At 37.2% G+C, this 27,499-nt stretch overlaps 1 protein-coding gene across 10 annotated transcripts in view; it reads right to left on the bottom strand.

The window, feature by feature from the left end:
* The window catches only part of ACACA (acetyl-CoA carboxylase alpha), a 277,310-nt gene that overhangs the window by 141,938 nt on the left and 107,873 nt on the right, over positions 1-27,499 (bottom strand). For 6 of the 10 annotated variants that reach the window (XM_074223498.1, XM_074223501.1, XM_074223505.1 and 3 more), the window contains 8 exons: positions 21,053-21,166; positions 19,738-19,851; positions 17,564-17,653; positions 14,964-15,082; positions 6,353-6,376; positions 3,615-3,758; positions 1,945-2,041; positions 1,117-1,224 (listed from right to left, as the gene is read on the bottom strand). In XM_074223498.1, coding sequence (XP_074079599.1) covers positions 1,117-1,224; positions 1,945-2,041; positions 3,615-3,758; positions 6,353-6,376; positions 14,964-15,082; positions 17,564-17,653; positions 19,738-19,851; positions 21,053-21,166 — 810 coding nt within the window. Of the gene's footprint in view, positions 1-1,116; positions 1,225-1,944; positions 2,042-3,614; positions 3,813-6,352; positions 6,377-14,963; positions 15,083-17,563; positions 17,654-18,305; positions 18,409-19,737; positions 19,852-21,052; positions 21,167-27,499 lie in introns of those variants that run through there. The other 4 variants (XM_074223500.1, XM_074223502.1, XM_074223508.1 and 1 more) reach the window with 3 other exon arrangements.

The following is a 27,499-nucleotide window of genomic DNA, read 5'->3' as shown; positions in this document are numbered from 1 at the left end:
GTCCACTGCGCCACCTAGCTGCCCCTGAGTTCATTATTCAAAGAAGTGAATTAAAAGGAAAGTTAAATAATTTATTGGTTCTACTGGTATCAAGGGGAAAAAAATATCCTTTGAGAGTTTAGACACTATCCATCATATTTCTGCTACTCTCATTCTGAGCTAAATATGATTCAATATTTGAACATTACAGCTCTACTTGAGTTCTTCCCCAATTATTTAATATGCATAAAAAAGGCCTCTAGGTTCTCTTTCTCAAAGGTCATATCAACGCAACACAAGCTCTGCCCAGCAGCACACTGAGTTCAAAGGTTTCTATTACAATCCCCACAGATTATACAATTACTGTCCAAGGATTGGCTTAAGTTTATAAACGTTTCACTGAGCTGGCCACAACAATTCATGAAGATAATCCATTAAAGAAAAGATAGGCTGTGATGTACCTAGTGGAGAAATTGGCCATAACAACAAAATCACATATCCTCGTAAATGGAGTATTGAAATCTTCACAAGATTGTCAAGGGGAAGAGGGCAGAACTAAGACTTTTGGGCAAAAGTAGGATAACACAATGTCTCTAGTATCATAGGATCTGAGTTCAAATACTGATTTACCTGCATTACCTAGGGCAAGTCCCTTAATATTCTGCTTCTCAGTTTCCTCATTGGTTACATGAATGGGATTGAATAAGAAGCCCTTTGAGCTTTCAGTTGCAGAGCTATCATCTTATATTTCTGAGAGGTGAAATTTGGCTCAACACAAGAATCTTTTAGCAATTAGCACTGTCCCAAATTAATCTAAACTTATTCAGAAGAGAGTTCTCTGCCCCTGATTTCAAGAAATGTCTGGATAATCACTTGGAAAATTTTGTAAAAGGGATTGATGCTTCTGGTACAAAATGGATTAAATAACCATTGAAGTTCTTTTCAACTTTTAAGTTTCTATTCAGTCTATGACTGTTTCTATGGTCAGATACAAGGTCATTTGTTGACTTAGTGGATCTCCTGAGGAGATCATTCTAAGAAGAAGCAAGAACCAAAATGCACTGCCATAAAAACAACAGATTTCTTAGGAAGCCAGCAGGGAAAGGGCAACCAGACACCATTCAAACAAGGACTCACATTTTGTTGAGTAAAATCTCTAAACATTGCTGCTAGTCTGTCATCCTCAATATCACAATCAGTCTTGATGGCCACATTCAGGATATGTATTGGTTCATCTCTAGCAGCCTGGAATCCAAGGAAACACATCAATAAGAAATTATAAAATGATCAACTGAGCATCAGTGAGGGAGTGACTGGACAAAACCCATATGTACAGAGGCAAGGATACTTTAGCCTTGCTAATCAGGTTACCGACAAACAAATGTAAATAACTGCCCAACTAGAAGTATACCTAGGCAAGGATGAAAACTGCTTGATAAAACAAAGGGACTAAGCAAAAGAAGTTTAAAATCCTGATTATATTGGATCCTGGGTTATGCCTTAAATTTTTCATATATAAAATGGGACTTTTGTGAATTGTCATTCTCTCTCTGCTAAAGGGCACTGAGAAGAGAAGAAAATCTTCTGAATGAGTTATTTTCCCACACTCTTGAATGCTACGGATTTCCACATACAAAGAACTGATAGAGAAAAACTGGAATCAATTAGTCTACTAAAAAGAGAAAGAAAAAAAATGGGGGTGGGTGGGAATTAAAAACCAAAAGCCTATCTTTCCTCTAATCCAGAATTTGGACTCAAACCTAGGGATTTTTAAGACATAATTCAAACATATAGAGAAACACTGAGGATGAATACAGTTATGTCTCTTCTACTGTCACTATTTAAAGTCAAAAAGGAATCCTCATCATGTTTCAAAGCCAGGATGATAATTAAACTGCTACTTTAGACTGTACAAACCCTGTGTCTATAGCAAGAAACCTGTCTTCCCAAGGGAAGGTGCCATACCTTATCTTCATCATACAGTGAAGTGTGGCCCGCCTCAGGAAATGTAGGACTTTGGGGTGGGGAGTCACAGAAGCAGCCCATTACTTCATCAAAAATTCTGAAATGCACCAGAGAAATACACACCATAAAAACCCAACCTCAGACCACCTACAGGGGCAGTAAACCAGCCCTGCCAATCCCAGTTCTGTCAGGAAAGAATCATCTCTAACCCTAGCTCAAAAGCTAGCTGGACAGAGTCACCAACCAATGAATATAGATAACATATAAATTTCACCGATTGGCAGTAATTAGGAGAATGGATTATTTAAACTTTAATAAACCATACATATACATATATATATATTCATATTCTCTTAAAAATGACCTAAAAGCTTTATTTTTTTTTTCATATGTAAGATATGAGTACTGCTGTCATCATTAGTCTTGAGGTAACAGAAAAGCCTGGGACTGAGGCAGTGACATACTAGTGTAATTGCCCCTCCCCCTAGGGTAATGCATCTGTATACAGCAAAAGATAGATGCCGAATGCATTTAATCAAAAGATGTATCGTCTCTGGTGGGGCTAAGTATCGTGTTGTGTTTAATTTCTCCTGACATTTCACTCATCACAGAGCAGAAAGCTCCTTCTGCCTCCTGACTCATGAAGAAAGGATGATTCTTTTTATTTGTTTCTTTTTCTCTGACCAGCTTCCAGACAGAAGTAGAGTCTAGCCTAGCATAGCTAGAATAAGGATAAAACTAAATGGAAAGGCAGAGACAGATCATAACCTTTTCTGAAGGAGTACTCTCCAGAAGTCTCAGTCTTCAAGATTACTTTAGGGTTCTAAGTTCATTTTATTCCCCTCACTGAAAATTTAGTCAACTTAAAAAAAAAAAATCAGATGCATGTCAATTGAGTAACAGAGACAAAATCAAAAGCAAATGACACCCCAGACTTGCAACTTCCTCTGTATGTGGCTTAGATCAAATAACATTACCTCAAATTTTCCCATCTGCAAAATGGAAATGTTGAACCTTGAAGGTTATTTCCAGTTCTAGATCTATGATCCTATCATCCTTCTCTGAACCTTAGGATTGGTTCTATGAACAGACTTATGAGATCAGGATATATACCCTTATAGTCCAATTCCCCACTTTGTCTAAATTTTCATTGTTTCACATAATAAGAATATCCATGAATTATTCCATTTTATTAAACTACCAGGATATATGGCAATTCCCTAACCACTGGGTATTTCAGTTAATTCTATTTTTTTTTTTGCTATGATTTATAATGGAACTATATATCTTTGTACAAATAGGTCAGTTTTTATTTCCTTATAAAGTATTTTTTTAAGATGCATTGCAATCAGTATAATACAGGCAAACCTTTTCCCCCATTGCTTACTGGCATTAGGTTTTATTATCATTTCCAATGTCAAGTCTGTGAGCTGGTAATAAAAGTTTTTTTTATTTCATAACTCTTAATGTTTCTCTACACTTTCATTATCTGTTTATTCCTAGCAAGCTATCCAACCCTATCCCTGGACAATTTTGAGATACAGTGATCCTCTGAATAAAAAGCTAAAACTGTATAAATAAATATATATATATATATATATATATATAAATATAAATAAAAAAGCTAAAACAGTATAACAAAGGAGATAACAATCTCCAAAGCCTCTTACCTGATGAAGTCTTCAAAGGTCCGGAAAGAAACCATCCCGCCCATTCTCTGGCATGGTGGAGTGAATGAGTTGTCCAGTAGCACATCACTGACACTAGCTACATGAGCCATGCCATAGTGGTTGAGGTTGGAGGAGAAGGACATTCTAAATGGCGATTTAAGCAAGTCCATTAGACGAGGAGGGGAGGGAAGGGTCATTCTGGGAGAGGGAGAGCAACAACAAAAAGGAGGGGACGGGAGAGCACTCTTAAGTAAGGTGAGGTGGCAGGGCAGATCTGGTTTTTTACCCATTCCAGACAGTTTGTCTTTATTATATTTACATTAACCCTTTTATTCAAGCTTCTCCCAAGTACAAATCTGTTTTCTCATCCCAGAAATTATCTAATGAAATCTTTCCTGTCAGCTCAATAACAAGTTGATGCTACTAATGAGTTTAGTAGCATACCTGGGGTTAAAAAACCATCCTGCACCTCCCTCCCCCCCCCCCAAAAAATTCTCTCCTTTAAGAGGAAAAAAATCAGCAAGCAAGTGAACTGTTACTATGCAATGCCTAAAGCATTGGAACTGTAACAAGATTAAGTGTTCACAGATACATACAAGAACAACTCTACTTAAAGGTATTTGAAAAAGGTTTAGTAAGTCATTACAAATAACATTTTTTGCAGAACTAGTTATCTTCAAAAAAAGAAATAAAAAGTGTCTCCTCCTTCCATGATTTGATAGACAGCTGTCATTCTCCCCCTACTTCTTTTTGGGAGTGGGAGGATTTTATTATAAAACTGTCAGCACCAAATTGTAACTACAGATCCTTTTCCTCACCATAGTAACAATAGTTATAGAGAATCTTTCTGTAATTTGCTATGACTTACAAAAGCATAGAACATGGATCTCAAATATACAAGTAAGCATGCAAAGCAGCTGAAAAGAGAAACCTGAAGGGAAATGAGCCAATGTGTACATTTAAAAAAATATGTTGGATACAAATCTTCCATGATACCCCTCAGTAGTAGCTGATATACAAACAACAGAAAGTGCTTCCAAATGTAGAAAGACTCTGGCAATGGACTTAATATTTGGGAATGCCTCCAGAACTATGTTTAACATAAGCTCCAAGCAAACCTTAAATGGCTATAGAGCAATACAATGACACTGTAACTTTGGGGAGCAAATGGAAAGTTCTCCTTGAAGTGTACCACCTGCAGTGCGGCAAGGGGAAGAAAAGGAGACAGACTGTGATGTGGATTTTTGGTGTACAATGCACACACTGTTGCAAATCATCATCATAAAAGGTAATAGAATTCTTTATAGAAAGGGAGTGCTGTTCACACAGACTGTACAGACTGACACTCCAGGTTTTTATTCCTTTAGCAAATGAGGACTATGAAAAAGGTGCTTCATCTTTTGTCAGTATCAGGGAGGAGAAAAGGGAAGGGGGGCAACAGGGGAGAACTACTGATACTATGAAACATAAATGTAGCTCACACAAGACCTAAAAACATGTCTACTCAACACTGAAATCCACTGCTAATGTGAACGCAGAAAAATGTGACTTCTTCATGTCAGTCTCCTTTTCTGCAGCATCACTCGGTGTATCCAATAAAGTACCAAGTTCATGAGGCTTTAAGAGTCTCTTTTCCACCAACATGTCATTAGACATAAAAGGAATATAAGTTAAAGATGGGATTTAGAGGAATTACCCTCTAGAGAGGCTAAGCCTGCAGCAAAGGGTTAAAGATCCCTTCAACTTAAAGAACACCAGGGAAGATAAATCTCTGAGCTACTCCTATCACCACACTAACCACAGTGGCAAGATACACATAGTACAGGGTTGACCCAACTCCCCAGCAGAAAGAGAGAAGGAAAACAAATAGTTTTCTAGATTCTCCAAAAGTCAAATCTAGAAGCTATTCTGATCATGTGATATTTTTAGGGGATAGGAGAGAATTTAGGGCTAACAGGAAAAGGTTGGAAAAAAAAGTCTATATTTATTTGGATAAAAATATGATGGTGTACAGAAAGCTGGTTATTATCTTGTCCCATGTTACTATGTAGATTCCAGCAGAAATTAACAACCTCTCCAGCACAAATCATGGAACCACAGTTATTTCAGAAGGAGGAGGAAACAGACAAACTAGTATTTTATTTGAATTATATATTAGTTCATAATATCTTCTGAGATTTACTTATCATAAACATCCTTCTCCACTATTAATCAAATTACAAAACCATAAGTCTCAATATCAACATCATCAAAATCATGGTGTTTTAATTTTATTTTAGAGAAATCTCACAATGTAAAGAAACATGAGATCAAATATTTCTGGATTTGCATTCCTCCAATAGGAGGAACATAGAAATGAAAAAATAAAAAACGAAATCTTTTACAAGGACAGGAAAAGCTTTATTAGTTCTTTTCCCCAAACTATTAAACTCCCTGCCAGAGGGTTCAGCAAAAGAGGAAGTTTCCAGAAAGCCTATATATTGAGACCTTGAATATATCTGTACACTCCCTGTTAAATGCCATTGTGGAGTTTTTCCAGACAGGCTGTTCATTTAAATACTTTTAAGCAGCTGCAAGAAAAGCTGAACACGTTTTTCAAACAGGGAGAATTATAATTTAGTGTGTCCAAAGGGGAGATCAGCAAACATATTAGCATGTCAAGTTATTGCTTCCTCATTTCACTAATTCTAAGTTATAAAAAGCATTTTTAACTGGAAAAAAAACTAAACATACGGTACCTGTTTAGCGTGGGGATGTTCCCTCTGTAATTAAACAACCACAGTTAGTTATGATAGGTTAGCGAAAGCCATAATAAAAGAATTGTCAGAGCAGACACAGACCAGTAGCAAAGAGCTCCTGTTTGGCAGCTCTGGTTTTCATCAGACTTAATTAAGTGATCATTATTACCCCTCAACCTCCAGAGTGTCTCCAAAGAGGCATGCCTCCTAACCTAGCTTATCACACTAACTGTTGGTATAAAGGGTCACACAAAATGTATTTTCTTCTAATGTTCAATTACATAGAATAGTACCATGTAGTAGTGAAGAATGGACTTTTACAAACACATTTAAACTAAATGATAGGGTGCATACCAAAAGCTCTTAGTATGAGGATTAATGCTTGTAAAATATATGGACAATGGCTCTAGAAAATCTTCTATTCTGAAAAGAAAAAAAAAGAAAATCTTCTACTAGGTTTTACAGAACTTGCAGAGTTACAGGGAAGCTCTGAGCAGTTTCTTCTCTTTTTTTCCTGCACTTCTAGGCACAGGTAATAAGCAGAACGGTCACTCTCAGAGGGAAAGAATCTAGGAGTTCAGGTTCCCAGTTACCCATTCTGGTCTCTAATTAAACACAGAACCTTAAAAGAAACCAAAAGATATAGGAACATTGACTATAAGTCACTGTACAACATTATGAGTGTGGAACAATCAATAAAAGAACACAGGGCAATAATTGCATGTTAATTATGGGAGCTAAGCTCTTAGCCACATTAAGATAAAAAATGTCATAGAAAATAAAACTGATGAATACTAGAATGTTCTTATAAATAATGTGTAAGAACCAAAAATCAGAACATGGAGTGAAAATGGAAAATAAGGATGCTAGAAACTTACAAAAAAACAAAACATAATCTTATGCTGGCTATCTTCTCAAATGGACAAAGTAAGTCAGTTTTTCTAGTGTACAAAAGACAAAGTGATACTTACCACCCAACTTTCTGGGGTGTGGTGAGGGTTAGTTCATAAATACTTTACCATTCTAACACTATCCCATGAAAATGCAAAGGAGGTATAAATTCCCTCCTCACAGTACATGATAGTCAGTGCTTAGGACCTTAATTTACTCTAAGGGTTTTCTGGCACTCATGGGCAGAAAGAACATAGTGGGTGGTGCTCATGATAGGTGGGTAGGAGGATAGAGGGAAGGAAATGATGCACTTTCTCTGGCAGTGAAAGAAACAGCATAGATTGAGCTTGGTCATATAAATAAAAACCTGTGACATATCACTGCACACAGGCAGTACAACTACATGTTATTTGTAGCTAGCATTGCTCTTTGCATCAAACATATAATAAAGTAAATTCCTATGACAGTAGGAGTAACTTTTCCTAGAACAAATATATGAAGTAGAACCAGTACTGGTTTGGGATGAACCCAAACTCTGAAGCCTCTCTCCTATGGGAATGACTTTTATCTTAAAAAAAAAAAAGAAAGGTTCTTGACTATAGAAGCATCCAGGAAAAGGGAGCACTTGGCTCAAAAGTACAGTTACAGATGCAATGCCAGAGAGCAAATAAATGTTTGCAGAAATATCCTTTGCACAAAGCTAAAAAAGGATTCAGTAGAATAACACAGTCAGAGTTCAGAATAAGAAAAGAAGTATCCTATAACCAAAATTATTTCTGGCTTAATTTAACCAGGTTTCTGCAGTTTAGAACATGATGTAACCTATTCTAGTTGTACTACTATATTAGACCCTTTGAGGACTCATTGCTTTTGCACCCAGTAGATTTTGGTGTCTCACTACTTTGGGATCTCACTAATCAGTGTTACTCTAAATCTCCTTGGGATGAAGTCTGAGTTTCTACTACAGAAGAAACTAAAAAGAAAACAAAATATAAAGTCACTTTCAGCAACAACTCTCCCTTTCTTGTAAGTTGCCCCCAACTGCCTTATTTTAGGAATTTTTAGCATATGCACTAGAAGGAACAAATATTATAAGTTCTAGCATCTCTAATTTTGAAAGTGACAGCTTCAAATTATGTGGCAATTTTAGGGCCCATTTCTACTCTTTTATAGGACAGACTTCAGGTGACAGAGTAAAAAGGAAAACTATTTTCTGAAGCATTTTGTGATCTCTGTCTCTCCTGAGAATCATACTCTGGTATTTTGAAAAGACATTCAGATCAATTGTAAGAATATTTAACAAAAGAAAATAGCAAACTGGGCTTTATAAACAAAAAGGCTGCAAAGAAGTCCTGTGTACTTTTGTGCAGTTAAAATCAAGAGACTGTCATCTACACAGAACATTCATCTTGCATAAAGAGCTCAAACGGGTCATCTATGAGCAGACAATCAAAATTATGTTCGAATACACACGTAAGGTGTAAATTTCCTTATCACAGTCAGAGATGGTCAGTGCTCAGACCTTGAGGAGCACTTTTTCCCCAGTTATTCTGGAACCATGATCCTGGGATCAATGCTACAACCCCACCCACCCACCTGATAAACCCTTTTTTACAAATGAAATAAATGAGAACACCAAAGAGGCTGAGTGATCCTTAAAAGATACAGAAGCAAACTATGATTCTGGAATTTTCTAGATTCTTAGCTCCTACAGATAACAATCCAAAAATAGAGATCTCAAAAAAAGACTATAGAGATATTTGAACTCTGCCTTTAATTTTACTGCACTTCCTGCTCAGTGACTGGAGAAGAGATTCTGCTTCAGCATGAATACAAACCCTAGGATATTATTTGCTAACTAAACTTTCTTAATTTAAGAAATGCTGTCTTCTTAGGATGTTAACAATTCTCTGAGTTTTTTCCATTTCTTCCAATTTCACTGTATTTTACTAGGTTCTATCTGAATCGTATAAAACAACTTTCTCCTAACTAAAAGAATTTTCTAAAAGAAAGTAATAGGAGTGCATGCCAACAAGCACTGATTGTATCAGATTCAGAGCCAGTGTAAGATAAGTCTTCTGAAATCAGGCAGCAAAGCAGAAACCGAAGAGGTCAGCTAAATAACCACTAAAAGCAATACCAAAGGAAAAACAATTTGACAGGCAGTGATCTCCTAATGTTCCTACATTTCTATAGGAAAATACCAACCAAGGGACTACATAACCAAGAGACTTCCATTTGGATGATATGCCCCTATTGTTTTCTCTCTTCTTACCCTTGCAGTTCATATGCCCTGAATCCCAGGCTCTAGTATGGAAATTATCATTACTCTAACTAGCTGCTGCCCTTTCAAAGCCAGTCTTTGCTCTGTTGGAAGATCCTGACCTTTCTGAAACAGACAACCCAACAGGGCTACAACATAATACTGCTACATAATGTCTAATTAGCCATAAACCCATAGCACTAAACTACAGGCATTTACAGGTGCCCTGGATTCTGCTTCTTTCTTCTGTCCTGGAATGAGCTAGTCTTCCTCAACAAGGAGGGACCCTGCACTAACTATGATAGATTGGAGAATTCTACCCCAAACTCTCCAAGTCTAGAGTACCAAAAGTCTAGAAGTCTAGAGTACCAGAAGTCTAGAGTACCAAAATAATATAGTAGAGACCAGAAGTTGAGCCACTGATCCCAGAGGGCACTAAAGTAAACATTTACACCTGCTGAGAAGCTTCCCTTCTGCCAGATACCTGCATCTCATCAATAGACTACTGTTCATGGAGAACGCAAACACTGCAGGACTTATTTGTGTTCAGCCCTTTCAGCCTGCAAGCAAATGTAAACCATTGTTATGAAATGCTACAAGTTAGCTAGATCTAAAGACTCCTAAAACAATCCAGGGAAGGGAGAAGCCTCCAGGAAATCAAAAATTATTCAAACTCCTAAAAGTGGCAGCGGGCAACCTGATGGTAGTCACCTTAAAGGCTTAGTCTCTAACCTTCCCCACAGATAAGAAGAAGGCTTCAGAGACCACTAAAAAGACAGCTGAGCATGATACAAATCTAAAACCTAAAATCCTGACCCCTTACATGGGCCAGAGACAGAGGGGAAGTCGACCTCTTCTGAAGGGAAAAGGTAAGAAAAGTACCTGAAGTAAAACATTAGAAAAGATGATAGAGAACTGAGAAGATATATCTAAAAATATACTTGCCAGCTCTGGGGTTTCCTTCATGACACAGATTAAGAGGCAGAAATTCATATGAATAACACAGCTAGATGTTTGGCAATGTTCATTGTAGGGCAATTTTGGTACTTGACACTTAACAGTCCAAGTCTTTATGATAGACTCCACATAGTACTATATGCATATCAGTAGTAAACGTATGTAATAAAATACTCTATACCTAGACTTTCTGAAAGACAGCAACACATATGTATATTTTATATTATGTATTTTATATGTATATGTATATAATATGTATATTAAAGAAAGTATAACCTATGACTGAATTATAATTTGCTTTTTCCAGGGCATTTTAGGATAATCAATATATAAAAAAGGTAAAAATATATTTGAGTTTCAAGATTAAATGTCCTGGAGGGAAAAATACATAAAGAACCAGTTATAAATCACCAAAACCAGAGTGTAACAAATCTCACTGACAAAAAATCTGGGTGCTAACACACACACAGACACAGACAGTCTCACACACACACACACACACACACACAAACACGTGCACGCACGTACGCGCACATACACACCACACATACAAACTCACTCCTAAATCACAGGAAGAGGAAAGGAAGAATCAATTCCTAACACTCATCATCAAGAAATGGTGAAGGGAACAGACTAAGCTCTGGGATTAATCAATGTAAAATACTGGCTGAACTCACTAAAGAGCTGGGCTGATGGAATCTTAGACAAGACGAATTAGGTCTTGGAAGACTGGGCAATAGCAAAATGCTCTCACAGTGCATAGCAGCTGCTCTAGTAACATATGCACCAAAAAGGGGGATGTATAGCTAGCGAAATGACGGAAGAATTTCATTTGGTCTCCTCACAAGTACCAAATATTATGAACACAGATCATCCTAAAAAAACCTGAAAAATACCAAAACAAGTTAAATCTTGAGACCAGGCTACATATAATATGTCCAAAAAAAAAAAAAGCCAAAAAAAAAAGAGATACCAATCTTTATGCAAAGGCACCCTTTTAGAATGCTTATGTCATGAACACTGAAATTTCTCACTTGGCATATGGTCAAGAACCTATCAAGTCATCATGGAAGTACAGGTAATTCTCAAGGAGAGGGTTACAACTAGGTCAACTACCTTGCATAAGGTTTTGAACTCTGAATTCTATGGCAGATGAGCCTAAAGGCATGAGAAAAGAGTTGGAAATACAGTAATCAATTTGGTAATGACCAATGAAAAATCAAATAGATTAGTATAGATGCTAAGAGGTAAAAGAGGCCAAAGGGAAGAATTAATGAAGGCAAAAGAAACAGCAACCTTAAAGACAAAATATAACCAAAGTAAACTGTCAACATGGTAACTCCTCAAGACTGTCTTGAAGTGGTAGGCCCACATTCTTTTCTGAGTCAAATCTCACTGATTTGTAGTGACAAAAATTTGTATTCTATCTATTTTTATGAAGACCAGAAATATCTCTATTGAGACACAGACCAAACAGTATCCATACTGAAATGCATTCCAGGCTGCTGTAAATTTGTAAGCTGAAGGTCATGTTTCATTCTAACCCAGGGAGGTCCAAAACACAAGGTAGGGATTTTTTCCCTACTTCACACTAAAGTATTAGGAACAGAAGAATGGATTGACACTCCAAAAATAAAAAGGAGGGAGACTATGGTCTTTCTATAAGAAGCAAATAAGTAAACAAAAACCCAGTTGACTTGCAAGGTTGTGCAGGCCAGATTTCTAACTACAAGAAGTTCATTTTGGCTCAAGAGAAAAACAAGTTGGGTATATTTGTTTGTTTGATACTTTTTTAAATCCTGAAGAATCATTTTTTCACACAAATTGAAAAAATATTTTAGATTTCTTTTTAAAAACAATGAGTAAAATATTTTAGATGCATATATGCCATTTAGTGCCACAAAATAATTTCCAAACACTATTCAACAACTATTTTGGGGTTCAGTTCACTATAATTATAACACACTGAGAATGAATAGTGCAGTTCATTTTTCTAGTCGAGAACAACGTGTAGCTCTTTCTCTAGGCAGCACTGGGATTTTCACCAAAAGAATGAAAAAATTAGTAGTTCCTTTCCTTGCCAAGTTGACTTTTCATAGTGGGGGGGGAAGATATGCTCTTGTCTTCCTGAGTAGAATTCAAAGGACTAGGAATAGAGAAGGCATTAATAACAACATGCATTTATTTCTGTGGAAATCAAAAACAAGCATCTGATTGCTCTTCCTTGCCTTTTAAAAGCCTTTGGAAAGATATGTTTGTTTTTAAAGTTGAACTTAAGTTTATGAACCAGTTTTAAAAAAACTTAGATTTCTTAAAATTAGCAACATGTTGCTGGGTTAGCACAGAGTTTCATACATCTAAACATTTAGTTTAATGTTTATTAAATTAAAGTTGCATTTATATAAAGTTTTTAAAAATCTTTCAAAAAATTAAATTTGAAAGTTTATAATAATTTTCATTCCAAACCATCCAAACATTTCATATGGCATATTAATTTCCCTTCCTCCTCTAAAAGAAAGAAAAAAAATTTCCAGCTTCAGGTTTCTAGCAGTACTATTCCTCTCTATTCCTGGACCATCATTTTATATATAATATTAAAACAAAATACATTAATACAGACAACTTAAATAAATTATTCAAGTGTTCTTTATGTGTTGGTACATGCTACTAGAAAAGGACTATAAGGAATTACAACCATAAAGGCTCAGCTAATGCTACAAATATTTGCTCATCATTGGCAAAAACTGGTTTCAGTTTCAAAATCATGACTTGACTAACTAAGATCTTCAACCTAGCTGTATTAAGACTAGGAAGTGAAAGATTTCTGAATTCAGTGGCTCTCTTCTGGAAAGAAGCAGACTCTCTCATTTTTCAATTGGTCTTTCTTGGCCATACATCCTAAATAAAAGGTTTCAACAGGGAACTCAGAGAAAGGTATGAGGACAGATGGGGGGAGGAAATCAGAGGCGACTCTGGAACCATGGGAATATCTGTCCACAAATCACTACTCAACAGGAGAAGCTAGAGTAGAGGCCAGGAAGAAAAATAGAATGTATTGAGAATTATAAAAGAACATTAAGTATAGCAGGCAGCTCTATACAATTATTCAAGAAATGCAGGAAACAGAAAGCAGAGCCCCTGTGTGCCATGAGGAGTCTGCCCCTCGCTGAAGGACAACCATTCGTTTCTAGAAAATGAGATTCTGAAATCCACAGAGGCAAAAATGTACCAAGAGATGCTGGCTAAATCAGGGATGTATGCTTTTCTCTCCTAGAAATAAGGTATTTCTGAAGCAAAGAAGTAAAAGGATCTTTGGAGACAAAGAAGGGAAGCTGTGCATTGCTGAAGCCACTCACGATCTCCTTCTGCCCGGGGCTGGAGCAACAGTGGCATCCAGTGGCCACGTGGGCTTAACACAGACGTCTTTGTCTCTCCAAAGAGACTCAATTGCTCTGGGTGAAGTGGCAGTTCAAAGCAAAACCATTTCAGATTTCTGCAGCTAGAGACCCCAAAGAAAAGAGACCCTGCCATACAAAAGAGAAGAACTAAAGGCTATAAAGTAGAAGAAATGACAGAGGCAAGGTAAAGACTGGCCATGGTAAATGGCAGAACAAAGAAGGGGCTATTTTAGCGATAACTGTTTTACCTTTGCATCTAAAAAACTAAAAAAGTGAAGATCAATAATAAAGAAAACATACATTTTAAAGCAAAAGAAAATTAATTAAGGAGTACTACCCCCAAATATCTTTTTAATGATTTTCTAAAGAGCTAAGAAGCAAATAAGCTATAATTACTAACTTTTCCTGAATTTAATGAGTTTGACCTGCTTGTAAATTTACATAGAGCTGATTTCTAAACTGAAGAATATTTTTTAGAAAGTCTTAATACAGGGTGGCTAGGTGGTGCAGTGCATAGAGCACCGGCCCTGGAGTCAGGAGTACCTGACTTCAATTCCGGCCTCAGACGCTTAATAATTACCTAGCTGTGCGGCCTTGGGCAAGCCACTTAACCCCATTTGCCTTGCAAAAACTGAAAAAAAAAAAAACAACTAAAAAAAAGTCTTAATTCTGGTCTTAGATTTTAGAGAAGTTATATCCTACTATATCAATGTCCACCTCAACAAAGAGTGAGAACAGAATTCACCAAAATATTGGCTATATTTCAGATACAGTTCAAAGTTTAAAGAGATCTCCTCGTATAGTTCCTGAAAGCAAAATATTAGACACACACATAGCTTTTAATCCCTTTCAACAATAGATTAAGACTAGAGCAAGATCAAACTTAACTTAATTAGATCATATTTCACCTCCCTTTGGATCAAAGTTAAGAAAAGAAAGGTTCATTGGCTCTTGAGCTGCTTAAATTCTGTTCTATTCTATTCACTGTCTATTCTATGCATCTTCCCAAAAGAAGCACACATGGACTGGTGCTGTCTTACCACATTCCTCCCCTTTATCAACCCCCTTGTGGCTCATGATTTACATGCAAACTCAAGCTTACCTGTTTGGGTGAGATGTGGGCAGCATGAACTGGAACTCTACCACACAGGTATTATCCTTCAGTTGACGATGCTGGACACTATTGAGCTCATAAGCAATGTAGGCCCTTCGCACATATACCTGGTTTAAAAGTAATCCTCAATTAGTTCAGACTAAGGAAACTGTGAGAAAGAAAAGATGGGGAAAAACAATGAAAGGATAGGAAGAGCAAATATGGAAGAAACAGGCCTTTCATAAAAAGGCCTCCCAGAGCTATTTTGGGTAAAATTTCATTTCACTGACAAAGTTACAATCCTCTCTAGAAAAATAGCCCAACTAGAACAAAATCCTGCCTGCTTCTACTGTAAGACATTGCTAATTGCTGGATAAATCTTTCTTCAAATAATAGTATCCTGGTGTGAAACTCTATTTCCTGATCTTTAGGGAAGACCCAAACCTCTGAAAATCTTATGAAATCATAGTGACCCCAGTGAACCAGAAAGAAAATCAAGGCTTTAATAAAACACAGGAGGTACAGCTTCAAAACCACTGTTGACAGGAAGATAAAAATTATTTCATTCTATCAAACTTTTGCAACTCTGCTATTCCTTACCCTTCTCCAAAGTCAACTCCCCAGGTCTAGTTATTTATGTCCTTAATGTCCAACGCAAGGACAATGCAAAATAATTCATTTTTCAGAATCATTCATACAAAGCTTAGACTCCAGAGTTAAACAACAGACTGCTTCTCAGCAAGAACTGTCAGTTCAACCCAAGTCATCTAGAAATTAAACTTGCCATGCACAAAGAATACTGTGTATGACTTCTTGATGTGCTATTAGCATGATAGGTATAAAGGTAGTAGTCTTCATAACTAAGGTTATGAAAGTATTACAGAAGATTCAGAGAGTTATTTAGTATGGCGTATATTCAAGCAGATTCTAATGCCAATCTGTACCACAGTTTAAAAACAAAATTTACTAATGAATTTATGGATCTTTTATTGGTTAAAGAATTCAAACTAAATTATTCCAAATAGCTGCTCTGTGAAAAGACAACAATGGGGTCAGTTTTATCACACTATGTTACTGGTAAATAAAAAATCATCAGTTGTAAAACTGTTCATGCCCTTTGACCTCAAAATACCATTAGGTCTGTACTCTAAAGAGGTCAAAGGAAAAGGAAAAAGGATCTATAAATACAAAAATATTTATAGCATCTCTTTTTGTCATGCTGAAAAATTGGAAATTGAGGGAATGCTCATCAAATGAGGAATGGGCAAACATAGTTGTGATTTATGGATGTTAGAGAATACTATTGTTCCTATAAGAAGTGATATAGAAGGGGCAGCTAGGTAGCATCGATCCTGGAGTCAGGAGGACCTGAATTCAAATCTGGCCTCAGACACTTAATAATTACTTAGCTATGTGACCTTAGGCAATTCATTTAGCCCCCTTGCCTTGCAAAAAAATAAGTGATAAAGGCGATATAGGTTTCAGAAAAATCTGTAAAGTCTTATATGAACTGACACAAAGTGAAGTATGTAGAACCAGGAGAATAATGCACTGAGTAACAACATTATAAGGATGATCATCTGTGATAGACAACTGAAGAACTCTTGAGTACAGTTTGAAGCACTTTTTTTTCTTTATTCTTCTTTATCCTTTTTTTCCTTTTGCAACATGGCTAATATAGAAATATACTTTGCATGATTTCACAGATATAAAGAGTATCATAATGCTTGCCTTCTTGATGGGGGAAGGAGCTGGAGGGAGAGAATTTGGAAATTTTTTAAATGTAAAAAATGAGAGGCAGCTACGTGGTGCATTAGATAGAGCACTGGCCCTGCCTGCAGTAAGGAGGACCTGAGTTCAAATCCATCCTTAGACATTTAATAATTGCCTAGCTATGTGACCTTTGGCAAGTTACTTAACCCCACTGCCTTAAATAAAATTTAAAAAATGTAAAAAGTTAGTATTTTTAAAAATCATCACCTTCACACTCTCAAGACAAAAAACTCCATCTCCTTTCCTCAGTATTCTTCAGGAGCAGTAAGCAGCAGTTATTTTTCAATATTTCAAGGATTTGTGAAATCAATATGATTTAAGTTAACAAAGTTATGAAGTAGCTACTATGTGCAAGATACTATGCCAAGTACAAGGGGTAAAAAGAAAAACCAAAACAGTCCCTGCCTTCAAAGAACTGAGTCTACTAGTGCAGAAGAAAGGTGGACACAAATATAACCTGTATAAAGAAAAGTAAATTCAAAGCTTGTATTAAATGAGACAGGGACAGTTAGAGAGAAAATAACTAACAAGTTGAGGAAATCAGAAAAGTAAAGAAAGAAGCATTTATTAAGCACCTGATATATACCTGACACTTTGCTGAGCAATTTACAAATATCATTGCGTTTGATTCTCACAACCACCCTGGGAGGTTTATTAGTACAATTTTAAAGCTGAAGAAACTAAGGTAAACAGAGGTGAAGTGACTTGCTTTAGGTCACAAAGCATGAAGTATTACTTTTTCTCCAACCTGGAAAGCAATCTATCTGATAGACAAACAGGGAGAAAAAAATCAATTAGCCCAGAATGAGCATGTCATTTTTACCATGGAAACTTACCTCCAGAGCTGCCATTCTCACTACTTGGTTGCTATGGTAGAAGAAGTTTGGGAGGACGTCAAAAATGGATGTTTCAGACAAGATAAGTTTCTGGAAAATAACATAATACTACATATAAAATCAAGGCAAATTCTATCTATATCACATAAGGCTGATAAATAAGCTTACTTCAATAGGAACTGCCAAATGTGCGAAGCAAATGGTGAAATCATACAATGATGTTTTATTCATCTTCAAATGCTATTTTCTTACAAAATTAAGACAAGTTCTGGCATCTTATTTTAGTAAAAGTGTAATCAAGTTGTGGAATGACTATAGATTTTGTTACATGAATGTATGGAATATTACTATGCCATAAGAAACTAAAAACATGAAAGATGCAGAAAAGCATGGAAGACAAGATAAACTGAGGCACAATGAAGAAAGAAAACAATAACCACTAAGCCTTAATTCCCAAGAAGATGAGAAAATTTCTATCTCATCTCTTCTATGCAGAGACTGGGGAAGCTATAGGAGTAGAATACTTAAATATATACTGTGACTAAATTGGTATATTCATTAGTTTTACTGAACTGCTTTCCCCTCTTTTCTTTTTAACTTTGTTAAAGAAATGACTTACTAAATGGGAAGAGGGAAGGAGAGAAGGAGGGGCATATTAAGAAATGAAGGTAACATAAAAGCAAAAGACAACAAAAATTTTAAGTAAAAAAGTCAGTCACATTAAAAAGTGGAATCAGTGTACCTCAGCTCTTAAATGTCCTTCCAGGCTACTCTGCTACCAGAGCAATCAAAAACCTCTTCACCCTACAGCCAACCTGGTGATGACCTTTCTGAACAAACTGGGCCTATCAGACAAAATGTATGGCACACCATTTAGTTTGGCGTTCCCCTCTTTCTCTCAACCAAAAATAAGATACCTATTGTCACATTTATTTCCTTATCTTATTCTCAAAGGTGCAAGGTCTATCAGCCTAGCTGATACCTAATTTCCTATCCTAAATCTTGTTTAAAACAGGAGAGGATGCATATCCTCAACTGAACTCCCTGCTTCCTTGAACTTACTGTGGATACCTGTTTCAGATCACAACTGTCTTTTTCTTTAGCCTATAAATGTATTAACTGGTCAGTGCAAGAATTAGAAAACACTAGTTTAGTTTGATCATTTTTTTTTTAGGTTTTTGCAAGGCAAATGGGGTTAAGTGGCTTGCCCAAGGCCACACAACTAGGTAATTATTAAGTGTCTGAGACCGGATTTGAACCCAGGTACTCCTGATTCCAAGGCTGGTGCTTTATCCACTATGCCACCTAGCCGCCCCAGTTTGATCATTTCTAATCAACAATAGAATAATATGATGGAAACAAACAGTTAAGAAACCTGGGGTTCTAATCTTAATTCTACCTATAGGATACTACATGACTTTGGACAAGTCATTGAATTCTTCTGGTTCTTAGTTTCCTTTTACATAAAAGGAAAGCTTTGAACTTCTATGATTCAATACCTAAATCCTACCTTATGATTCCAGAATGAGGAATTTCGTGATTCTTGCATTCCTGATTTTCAACCCTGTCTTGAAGGGTCAAAGGGAACTCATGTGATATCAACTTTTGTTTCCCAAAAATGGGATCTTTCAGACTATCATATAAGTTATCTCTAATGATTATCTTAGGGCCAGATTGTACCAATAACAACAACCACCTCTTTCCTAACTGGAAAAAACACAAAGTTGTTGTTAGAAAATATTCTAGGTTCAGAAATAAAGATGTTTCCAATTAAACTGATAAAATAAACTCAATGACTTTTCAGTGCCTAGAAAAAAAAAAGCTGTTCCTCCTAGTATTTAAGATTTCAGAGGATCTTTCTTCTTTTCTCCAGAGGTATTATGTGTACCAAGAGGCAAGTATTATCCTTCTACTATACTTAATCTAAGCATCACAAATCAATCTGACTTAGAAAGTTTACTTCAGAAGTATTCCAGTCTAAAATGGTACATAATCCAATGGGATACTTCTATAAAAATATTGTCTGATGTAAAGTCAAGCCTCCCTTCATTGGGAGAGTCATTTGTAGCCATATAACTTTTTAAAGAACAAGACAGTTAAGGTTAGAGAACTTGAAAATTCTACCAAGTTTAGAGGTAAAGTGTGGCAAAATTAAAAAAAAGGCCTACATGTACCTGTAAGTTCTCAATGCAAAATTGATGTCCATACATGTCAATAGCCGATAGGAAAATAGATTCTACTTGGTTATGGCGAAGTTCATAGGATGGCAAATGGGAGGCAATAAGAACCTGGAATGAGAAAAAAAAGGAAGAATGAGTTCCAGAGAGTTATTGCTTTGGTTACCTATTAGGCAATCCTAATGCAAAGACAACAAATACAAACCTGTAAGAGTAGTGCATCACAGATTCAATCTAACAGACACCAAGTAAAGCAATTTCCAAGTCCCACAACATAAAACCAATGCCACCAAATGCTGAATCTCAACTGCCTTTGCCTATGATTTTTGTGGTGGGCAAATCCCCATTGGGAGGGAAACCGCTTCAATCAAGTTCCATCAGTGCATGTGATTTACCATTGCAAAGCAAAGCTACTATTGCTGAGACTGCATGACTAGCTATTAATTGGAAATCGAGGTTGGCAGTGAGCAGCTGTGGGGATGGTACAATGATGGCAGCAAAGCCAGCCTTTTGCAGCTCTGTGGTAGAGACACACCAGGAAAAGCTGTCCCAACAGCTCCAGGGACTCAACACCAAGGAGATGGCGTCAAGAAGCAACAGCAAGGTATATGAGGGGCAGAAAGAAGAAAAGCAATGTCACAAACAAACAAACATCGCCACGGTAGGACTTGAATACCCTCAGCAGGTCACTGAGAGGTTCAATAACTCTGAGCAGTTCAATGACATGGATACAATTCCAAGGAAAGCAGAAGGTCACTGAACAGCTTCAAATGCTGTTTCACTCTCAGCGCCAAGGCAAAGAAACACAAAGGGGGCTCAGACTCCCGCCTCCCTGCAGAAGCCTTTTGGAATGGAAATGAAGACGGTAGGGGAAACAGACTGGACTTCTCTGAGGCTGCTCTGATTTGTGAGATTCACTTCATTATCTTTCTGCTTTCCACACTTGAAAACTAAGTTCATATGAAAAGATCATCTGTTTCTAAGCTCCCTTTGGAAAGTCTGAATTGGGAGTCTATTTTTCGCCCTTGATCTCCCTTTTTCCATCACAACCAGTGATTGCCATTGTGGCAATGTTTAGTAGCATAGGGCAGGCCACCAGGATTTATGTTGCCAGAAGGGCACCTGATTACAAAGACTCAATGTTAATCTTTAAAGAGTGCACACAACATGAAAACATGTTCTAAGGTAATGAAACATGCATAGAGAATTGCATGACCTTTGCAAGAAGACTGAATGTGAAAGCTTATTGGGTCTAGAACTTTCAACCTAAGGACAATAGGCCTCCCTCCCTATAATCAAAGACTAAACTTACCTGCCGGGCTCGAAGTGCCACTTTAGCATTAGTGGTTTTGCTAAGCTGAGTCAGCTCTGTAAGGATGTTCAGCAGCTCATCAGTGAGGGTAGGATCACGGCCACACAACTGATCCTAATTTTTTTGGAGGGGGGGCAAGGAGAATACAATAAATAAATGAATTAAGACTAGTTCACCTCCCAACTCCCTTGTTCTACTTGAAAGGAAACACAACTGAGTTAGTAAGGACACACAAATTCCCTCTTTTCTATTCCTAACAATATAGTTAAGGGAATCCCAAAGGAAAGTTGAGAGGGAGAAGAGGGAATCAGCAGCCCCAACTCATTCACCAGCATCCTTAATGCATTTCTTTAGAGCAGAGCCCTAGACTTTTAACATGCAAAAGGAATCATCAGAGACTAACAAGGGGGTACATGGGAATTCTGTGTTAAGAAACAACAGATGGTGCCTCAAAGTTTTAAGAGGTTTTAAATATGTGGGGTCTAAAAGGGCTTTAGTGTTCCCTCCCCCATCTTGGGAGAAAGGCAGCATAAAGGGAAAGGAATAGCTCTGGTAAATGTGCATTCTTTGCAACCAAATGTTCTGCCTCCCAGGAGGGAGGAAAAACAGGAACACAAGAGCTAATTATTCATTTGTAAATATGCACACAAATAAAAATCTCACTGCTAAGCTTCTTTTCTTAGAAATTGTGTTCAGCATTTATCTTTCCTCTCATTCAAAAACCACCCCATTATCCCTGAACTGGTCAGTCTTATCTAATTTCAAAGTAAAACATTCTCTCAACACAGGCCCAAAGTTGGAATGGCCTCTATCTTGCCTCTTTTTAGAAAAAAAAAAAGCACAAAAAGTTCATCAGACATCTATTTAACTGGATGATGATATATTGGGTAGCAAAGAGATTTCTTCTGGACTCCAGCTGGAGATCAGTGTATTTCTCAAATTTATCTATCCCCCATGTAATTTCATCCAGGCCAAAATAACTGTACTTTCTAAGTATCTTTGACCTTTCTGAATGTTAACTAAGTCATGTATTAGAGGCAGTGAGTTGCAGTTCTTAATTCTACATTGTTTCAATTTATACATACATGTGTGTATTTCCCTTTTCTGGGTGTTTAAACAGCTACACAAGATGTCAATGCTCCTTTGTTTCCACATTACTACATGAGACAGGAAGAAGTGGTGTTCCCAATGAGGCTTCTTGTTGCTATTCAATCTTCTCTCTATCTTGATCAGTCCTTTTCTTGAAGTATCTCTATTTCACACTAAACCATCCCCATCTCAGGAGTACTCTTGACAGTTCGTTGCCATAGCAGTGCAAATAAATGCTTAGGAAATGTGGCTTTAGGGTAGTACACATATTTACCATACAGTTCTTTTCCTAGGTTTCTTAAGGAGCTTTCAAGTCATTAAAAATACGTTTGTGGAAGCCTTCAACCTCATTCTACATACTGAGATAGGATTAAGAACAAGGCTTCTTTCAAACCATTTCCCCACCTCACTGCCCAGGTTAGCTAAGAAGGACTCCAAGTCACAAAATATGTTATGAAAGTTTATAGTTAAATGCTATCAAATGTTTTAATCTCTTCTTTATCAATCCTTTGAGTCAACAAGATAGCATTTTTAGTCTCACCTGTGTCCTCTTATCTCTATTAGAAGAGGCTCTAAAAAGTAATAAAACTGCACAACTCTGCTCAACAGATGTCCTCAAATTCTTATCTATCCCAAAAGTATAAGGACAAAGAAGTAGAAGAAAATGTAACTGCTTCTTTTTCACTCGAGTCTGATGACCAGAGTAGAATTTCTGGAGAACATGCAAGAAAGCTTAAGATAAGTGGGCCGGAAGGCAAGCCCAGAGATAGCACAATAGATATAGGCACCAAAAATGGATTTGAGTCCCCTAACTGCCCCTTTCACTCATTATTCACTAGAGAGCAAAGACATCTATCCTTACCATCCAGATAATAACAATAGTTAAGCCCAGCTGGCTTGATGAGAACACTCTGAAAACTCTACAGTCAACCACACTTCTCTAAAGATAAATGCAAAGATGTAAGGGAGGAAAGAAGGGAATAAACATTTATGGAGTGCCTACTATGTGCCAGGCCCATGGCTAAGAACCTTACCAATGCTATCTCATTTGATCCTCACAACAACCACAGAAAAGAGATATTACCCCTGTTTTTACAACTGAGAAACTGAGGCAAAGAGAGGTTAAGAGACTTGACCTATTAAGTATCTCAGACTGGATTTGAACTAATTTCTTCCTCACTTCAGGTTCAGTAATCTATCCACCAAGCTACCTCAAAGATGACCTTATCTGGGGTGATACAAAATAGTTTTATTTAAGAAAGCCAGCAATGAAATTGTAAATAAAGAAAATTGGATAACTTATTTAAGTCCAGATATGTATTGAAACCTATTTTCTTTTTCCGGGTTTCCTCTGCTGAAGAAATTAAATTATGAGAGGCAATGGAAATTAGAAAAATAAAGAATGAAATAGCTGCTCTTCTCTTATTACCAGATGAAGATTTTTTGTGATCCTGTGATAAAAACCTGAGACAGACTCTTTCCAAAGTGAACACACACACACACACACACACACACACACACACACACACACACACACACACCACAGCTTTGCCTAACCTAGGAAAACCATGGTCTTCCAAAATAAAATTAGAATTTTTCTCTCTAGTCCTCATTGCCAAAAAAAAAAAATTCCAAACTATCTAAATACAAACAGTAGAATCTGATAAAGACAATAAGAGTCTTCCTTGGCAAAAATAAGCAAGCATAGAAGATAGTGCTTGAGAACCTGACTTAAGTACTGAACACTGCTGGATCAGGCCAGTTAAGCAGCTAAGAAAGTTTTTTTTTGGCAAGGCAATGGGGTTAAGTGACTTGCCCAAGATCACCCAGCTAGGTCATTATTAAGTGTCTGAGACTGGATTTGAACCCAGGTACTCCTGACTCCAGGGCTGGTGCTTTATCCACTGTGCTACCTAGCCACCTCTGAATATATATGGTCTTAACTAAAGTCTCTGGTCCTCGGTCCTGAATACCTGAACAGTATACCACCATTCATTTCCTGGTGCAACCTTTCAGACAGTGATCAAGTGGGTAGATTTATTTCCTCTGAACAAAGATGTATATAATAAGGGAGCCTATATGCTTGTTTTGGGACATCAAGTCTCTTGCATATATTGGCAGACTAAAGTGAAAATTGTTATTAAACAAGGGCATAATATGGCTTCATCTTGTCTTCATCTCTGATCTAGATGGTAGTTAAGCTCAGGTCTGCAGAAACCTAACAAGCATGCTAAGTGGCAGCACCAAGCCAAGGAGAAGCCACTGGCAAACAGAACCACTGCTTCCATAAGAGCCCACAGAAGCAATCCTTTTGGAAATATACATCTTGAGCAGTGGATGCAAGAATGGAAATCATTTTAGGATTCAGAAAAATACAATCTATTGTGGAATGCCTTCAAGACAAGTTACTACTCACTTAATAGGTGTAACCACTTCCGATATTAGAAATAAAGTGGTAGCTTGGCAACTCAATGATGTCACCAAACAAATCTAACAAGACAATCTTGATGTCTCTTACTGTTTTGCAGCTCAGAAATAAGCTGGTAGAGCAATTGATAGAGCATGAAGAACTAATTTCAAATCTGGCTTCAGACATAATAGCTTTGTGTCTCTGGGCAAGTCACTTAAAACTGTGTCTGCCTCAGTTTCCTCAACTGCAAAATGGGGAAAATAGCACCTCTCTCCCAGGGTTGCCAAAAGGATCAAATGAGAAGATTTCTGTAAAGCTTAGCACAGTGTCAAGAACACAGTAAATGGCATATGAATATGAACTATTATCATCATCATGATTAGTAGTTTTTTTTTCTTAGCTTCTTAAAGAAAAATTGTTTGCAGAATCAGCTTAAGAATTGCTGAGTGATCAGTACATATCTGAAGCAAAACCTTTGAAAGTAAGGAAAACTATTGGTCAGCATTCCAAATACTGCCAGTTCAAAGTCAGAAGCTTAAAGTTTCATGGCATAACCCAGAAGCTGTGCATTTCATAGCCCTTCTTGCTTGTGGCATACTAAGATTTGAAAGGGAAAAACCAGTCACCACAGAGAGAGCTACAAGATATAAAGTAGCTACATTTACATTGTTAGCCAAAATCAAAGCATGCCCCTCCTTTTTGCCTATTTCATATATACACAAACTTTTCTGAGTTGCTATTGTAAAAACAGACCCTTACTATTACCCTCCCAAGTTGTGTAAGGAGGTCAAACAGTCCTCAGAGGACCAGATCAATTGCCTATGTTACCTTGATATCTCTGCTGTGAACATTAGCCAAAAGTATGAGACTCTAGGCTTTTTCCCATAAGTTCAAATATAAGGAAAAAGAAACACTTTTTGAATAAATTTTAATGGTGGCCTTGCAGACTTGTGGTCTTCAGGGGCAGCAAAATGTTTCTAGCTAATGGTGCTCGAAGGAAATTTGACAGGGATAGACATTAAGCATCTTGCTCAGTACCTTGCCTTCTGGCTAGGGAAAAAAATTAGGAGATGTACATCAGCTGAACTTGCTTAGGAGTCACTGAATACCACCCAACAGGGTTATGCCAATGCCAGGAGGCATCTTCACAATGGGGCAGCTCTACAGTCCTGCAACAGTGATCCCCCGAAACCTTCAGAGAGTGAGCTACATACAGCTGATTTCCTTGATCTCTCCCTTTAGGCCCTAAAGCCCCCGAAGTCATCTAGCACAGCAAAGCACACCATCAACATCACAGCTCCTAGAGAGCAGAGACTGCGTATACAGTACACCCATCAATCAGAAAGCAAAGGCAACAGAAGTAGCAAAGAAAAGGAAACCAACAGAGAACATAAGTCTGAGGGAATTCAAAGGCAGGATCAAAATGCCCTCATACTCAGGTGATATCTGTGACAGGATAGAACAGACAATAAGAAAAGAATAATGTTTACAACTGAGTTTTCTTTATCCAACGATACCCATCATGCATTCCCATGCAGTCTGTACTTCCCAAAAGAATAAAAGAAGATCAGCAGAGGAACTCTAGCATCCAGTGGGTCAGGAATATTTTCTAAGAATGAGTTCATCACTGTTCTGCATGTCTATGACCTTGAGCTTAAAATTGTACCACTTCATCTCTCAGTTTTCAAATCTTCAAGATGGGAGTAAGAACTGATATTTCAAAAGCATCTCAATGATGAAACATAGCTTGGCCTTTCCCTCTTTGATTTTCTGTCTCCTTTCCCTTCTCCCTCTCCCCCTATACTCCTAGACCCAAATACTAGAAGATGACTCTATTTCATAGAGTTTACTGGAAAGAAAGTTTCAGCCTCATGCATACAAGTAAGAAGCAATCAGAACAACAAGGGGGAAAATTCCAAGAAAAGGAGCAAGTCAGAGCTCCACTGGCTTTTGCCTGTCCTGATGGGCAAGAGCAGAAAGCCAAGCCTCAAACCAGTTCTCTGACAGGGCCCAACGTCTCTGCAGCACCCCCGTGTAATTACACACTTGAGTGACTGGACTCTGAAGAAAATTGAAGGCCTGAGCTCCGAACAGCTGCCATTTTCTCTCTCCATCACACCAGCGTGATTACTTGAGAAATGAACAGCCCCGGCTCAAAGCTACTCCAGAATTCTCAGAGGAAATATGGCTCCGTGTTCCAATAATGAGATTCTTAAGGCAAGCGTTACTTACAATCACTCCGCAAAAGGAGTGAGCCAGGCCCCTATATCTTACAAATTAGAATTTAAGAAACCCAGCGACAGTCTTGGGCGATCATTACTCTTCTGCTGCTTCAAGGGTTCTGGGCTTGGGTCTATTTTTAGTGTAGAAAGCTGTTATGTCCTTTAAAAAAATAATCATAATAAAATGGAAGGTCCCCATAATTAGCTTCCTTTGAAGCCAAATCACCCTCTGTTTTCAATCCAAACAAACTGATTTCTAACTTTCTTTTCCTCCCAATCACCACCAATTTCCTACCATAAAGTCTTTTTGGATTCATATAAATGTCACTCTTAGTTCTTTGTATGTTTAAATAATTAAACTTGTAGGAATTTCTTCTATTTTCTATCTTGCAGTCTAAATTCAAAAAATTTCTGTTGACAAAATCATCTAAGTCTTAAAATCTATTATTTAGATAAGACAAATATTAAAAACTGATTATGGATTTTTTTCCTTTCACATAAATTTTCCCATTAACCTGTGTTCCAATTACTCCAGGTAGTCAAAGGAAATGAAACATATTTGTAATTAGCCATCCTAAAAATTTGGTTTTCTCCACTGAATAACCCAGGTAAACACTGGAAAGCAACTCTGCCCCGGGTAAGAGAAAAAAAAAAGAGAAGATAGAACTAGATGTTTCCTGAATAGTAAAATAAGAAACAAAAATGGTGGTGAAATTTTTCTAGCAC

Source organism: Macrotis lagotis, chromosome 2 (genome assembly GCF_037893015.1).
Source record: "Macrotis lagotis isolate mMagLag1 chromosome 2, bilby.v1.9.chrom.fasta, whole genome shotgun sequence".
NCBI classification, from domain to species: domain Eukaryota; kingdom Metazoa; phylum Chordata; class Mammalia; order Peramelemorphia; family Peramelidae; genus Macrotis; species Macrotis lagotis.
This window is presented reverse-complemented; position numbering and strand designations above follow the sequence as displayed.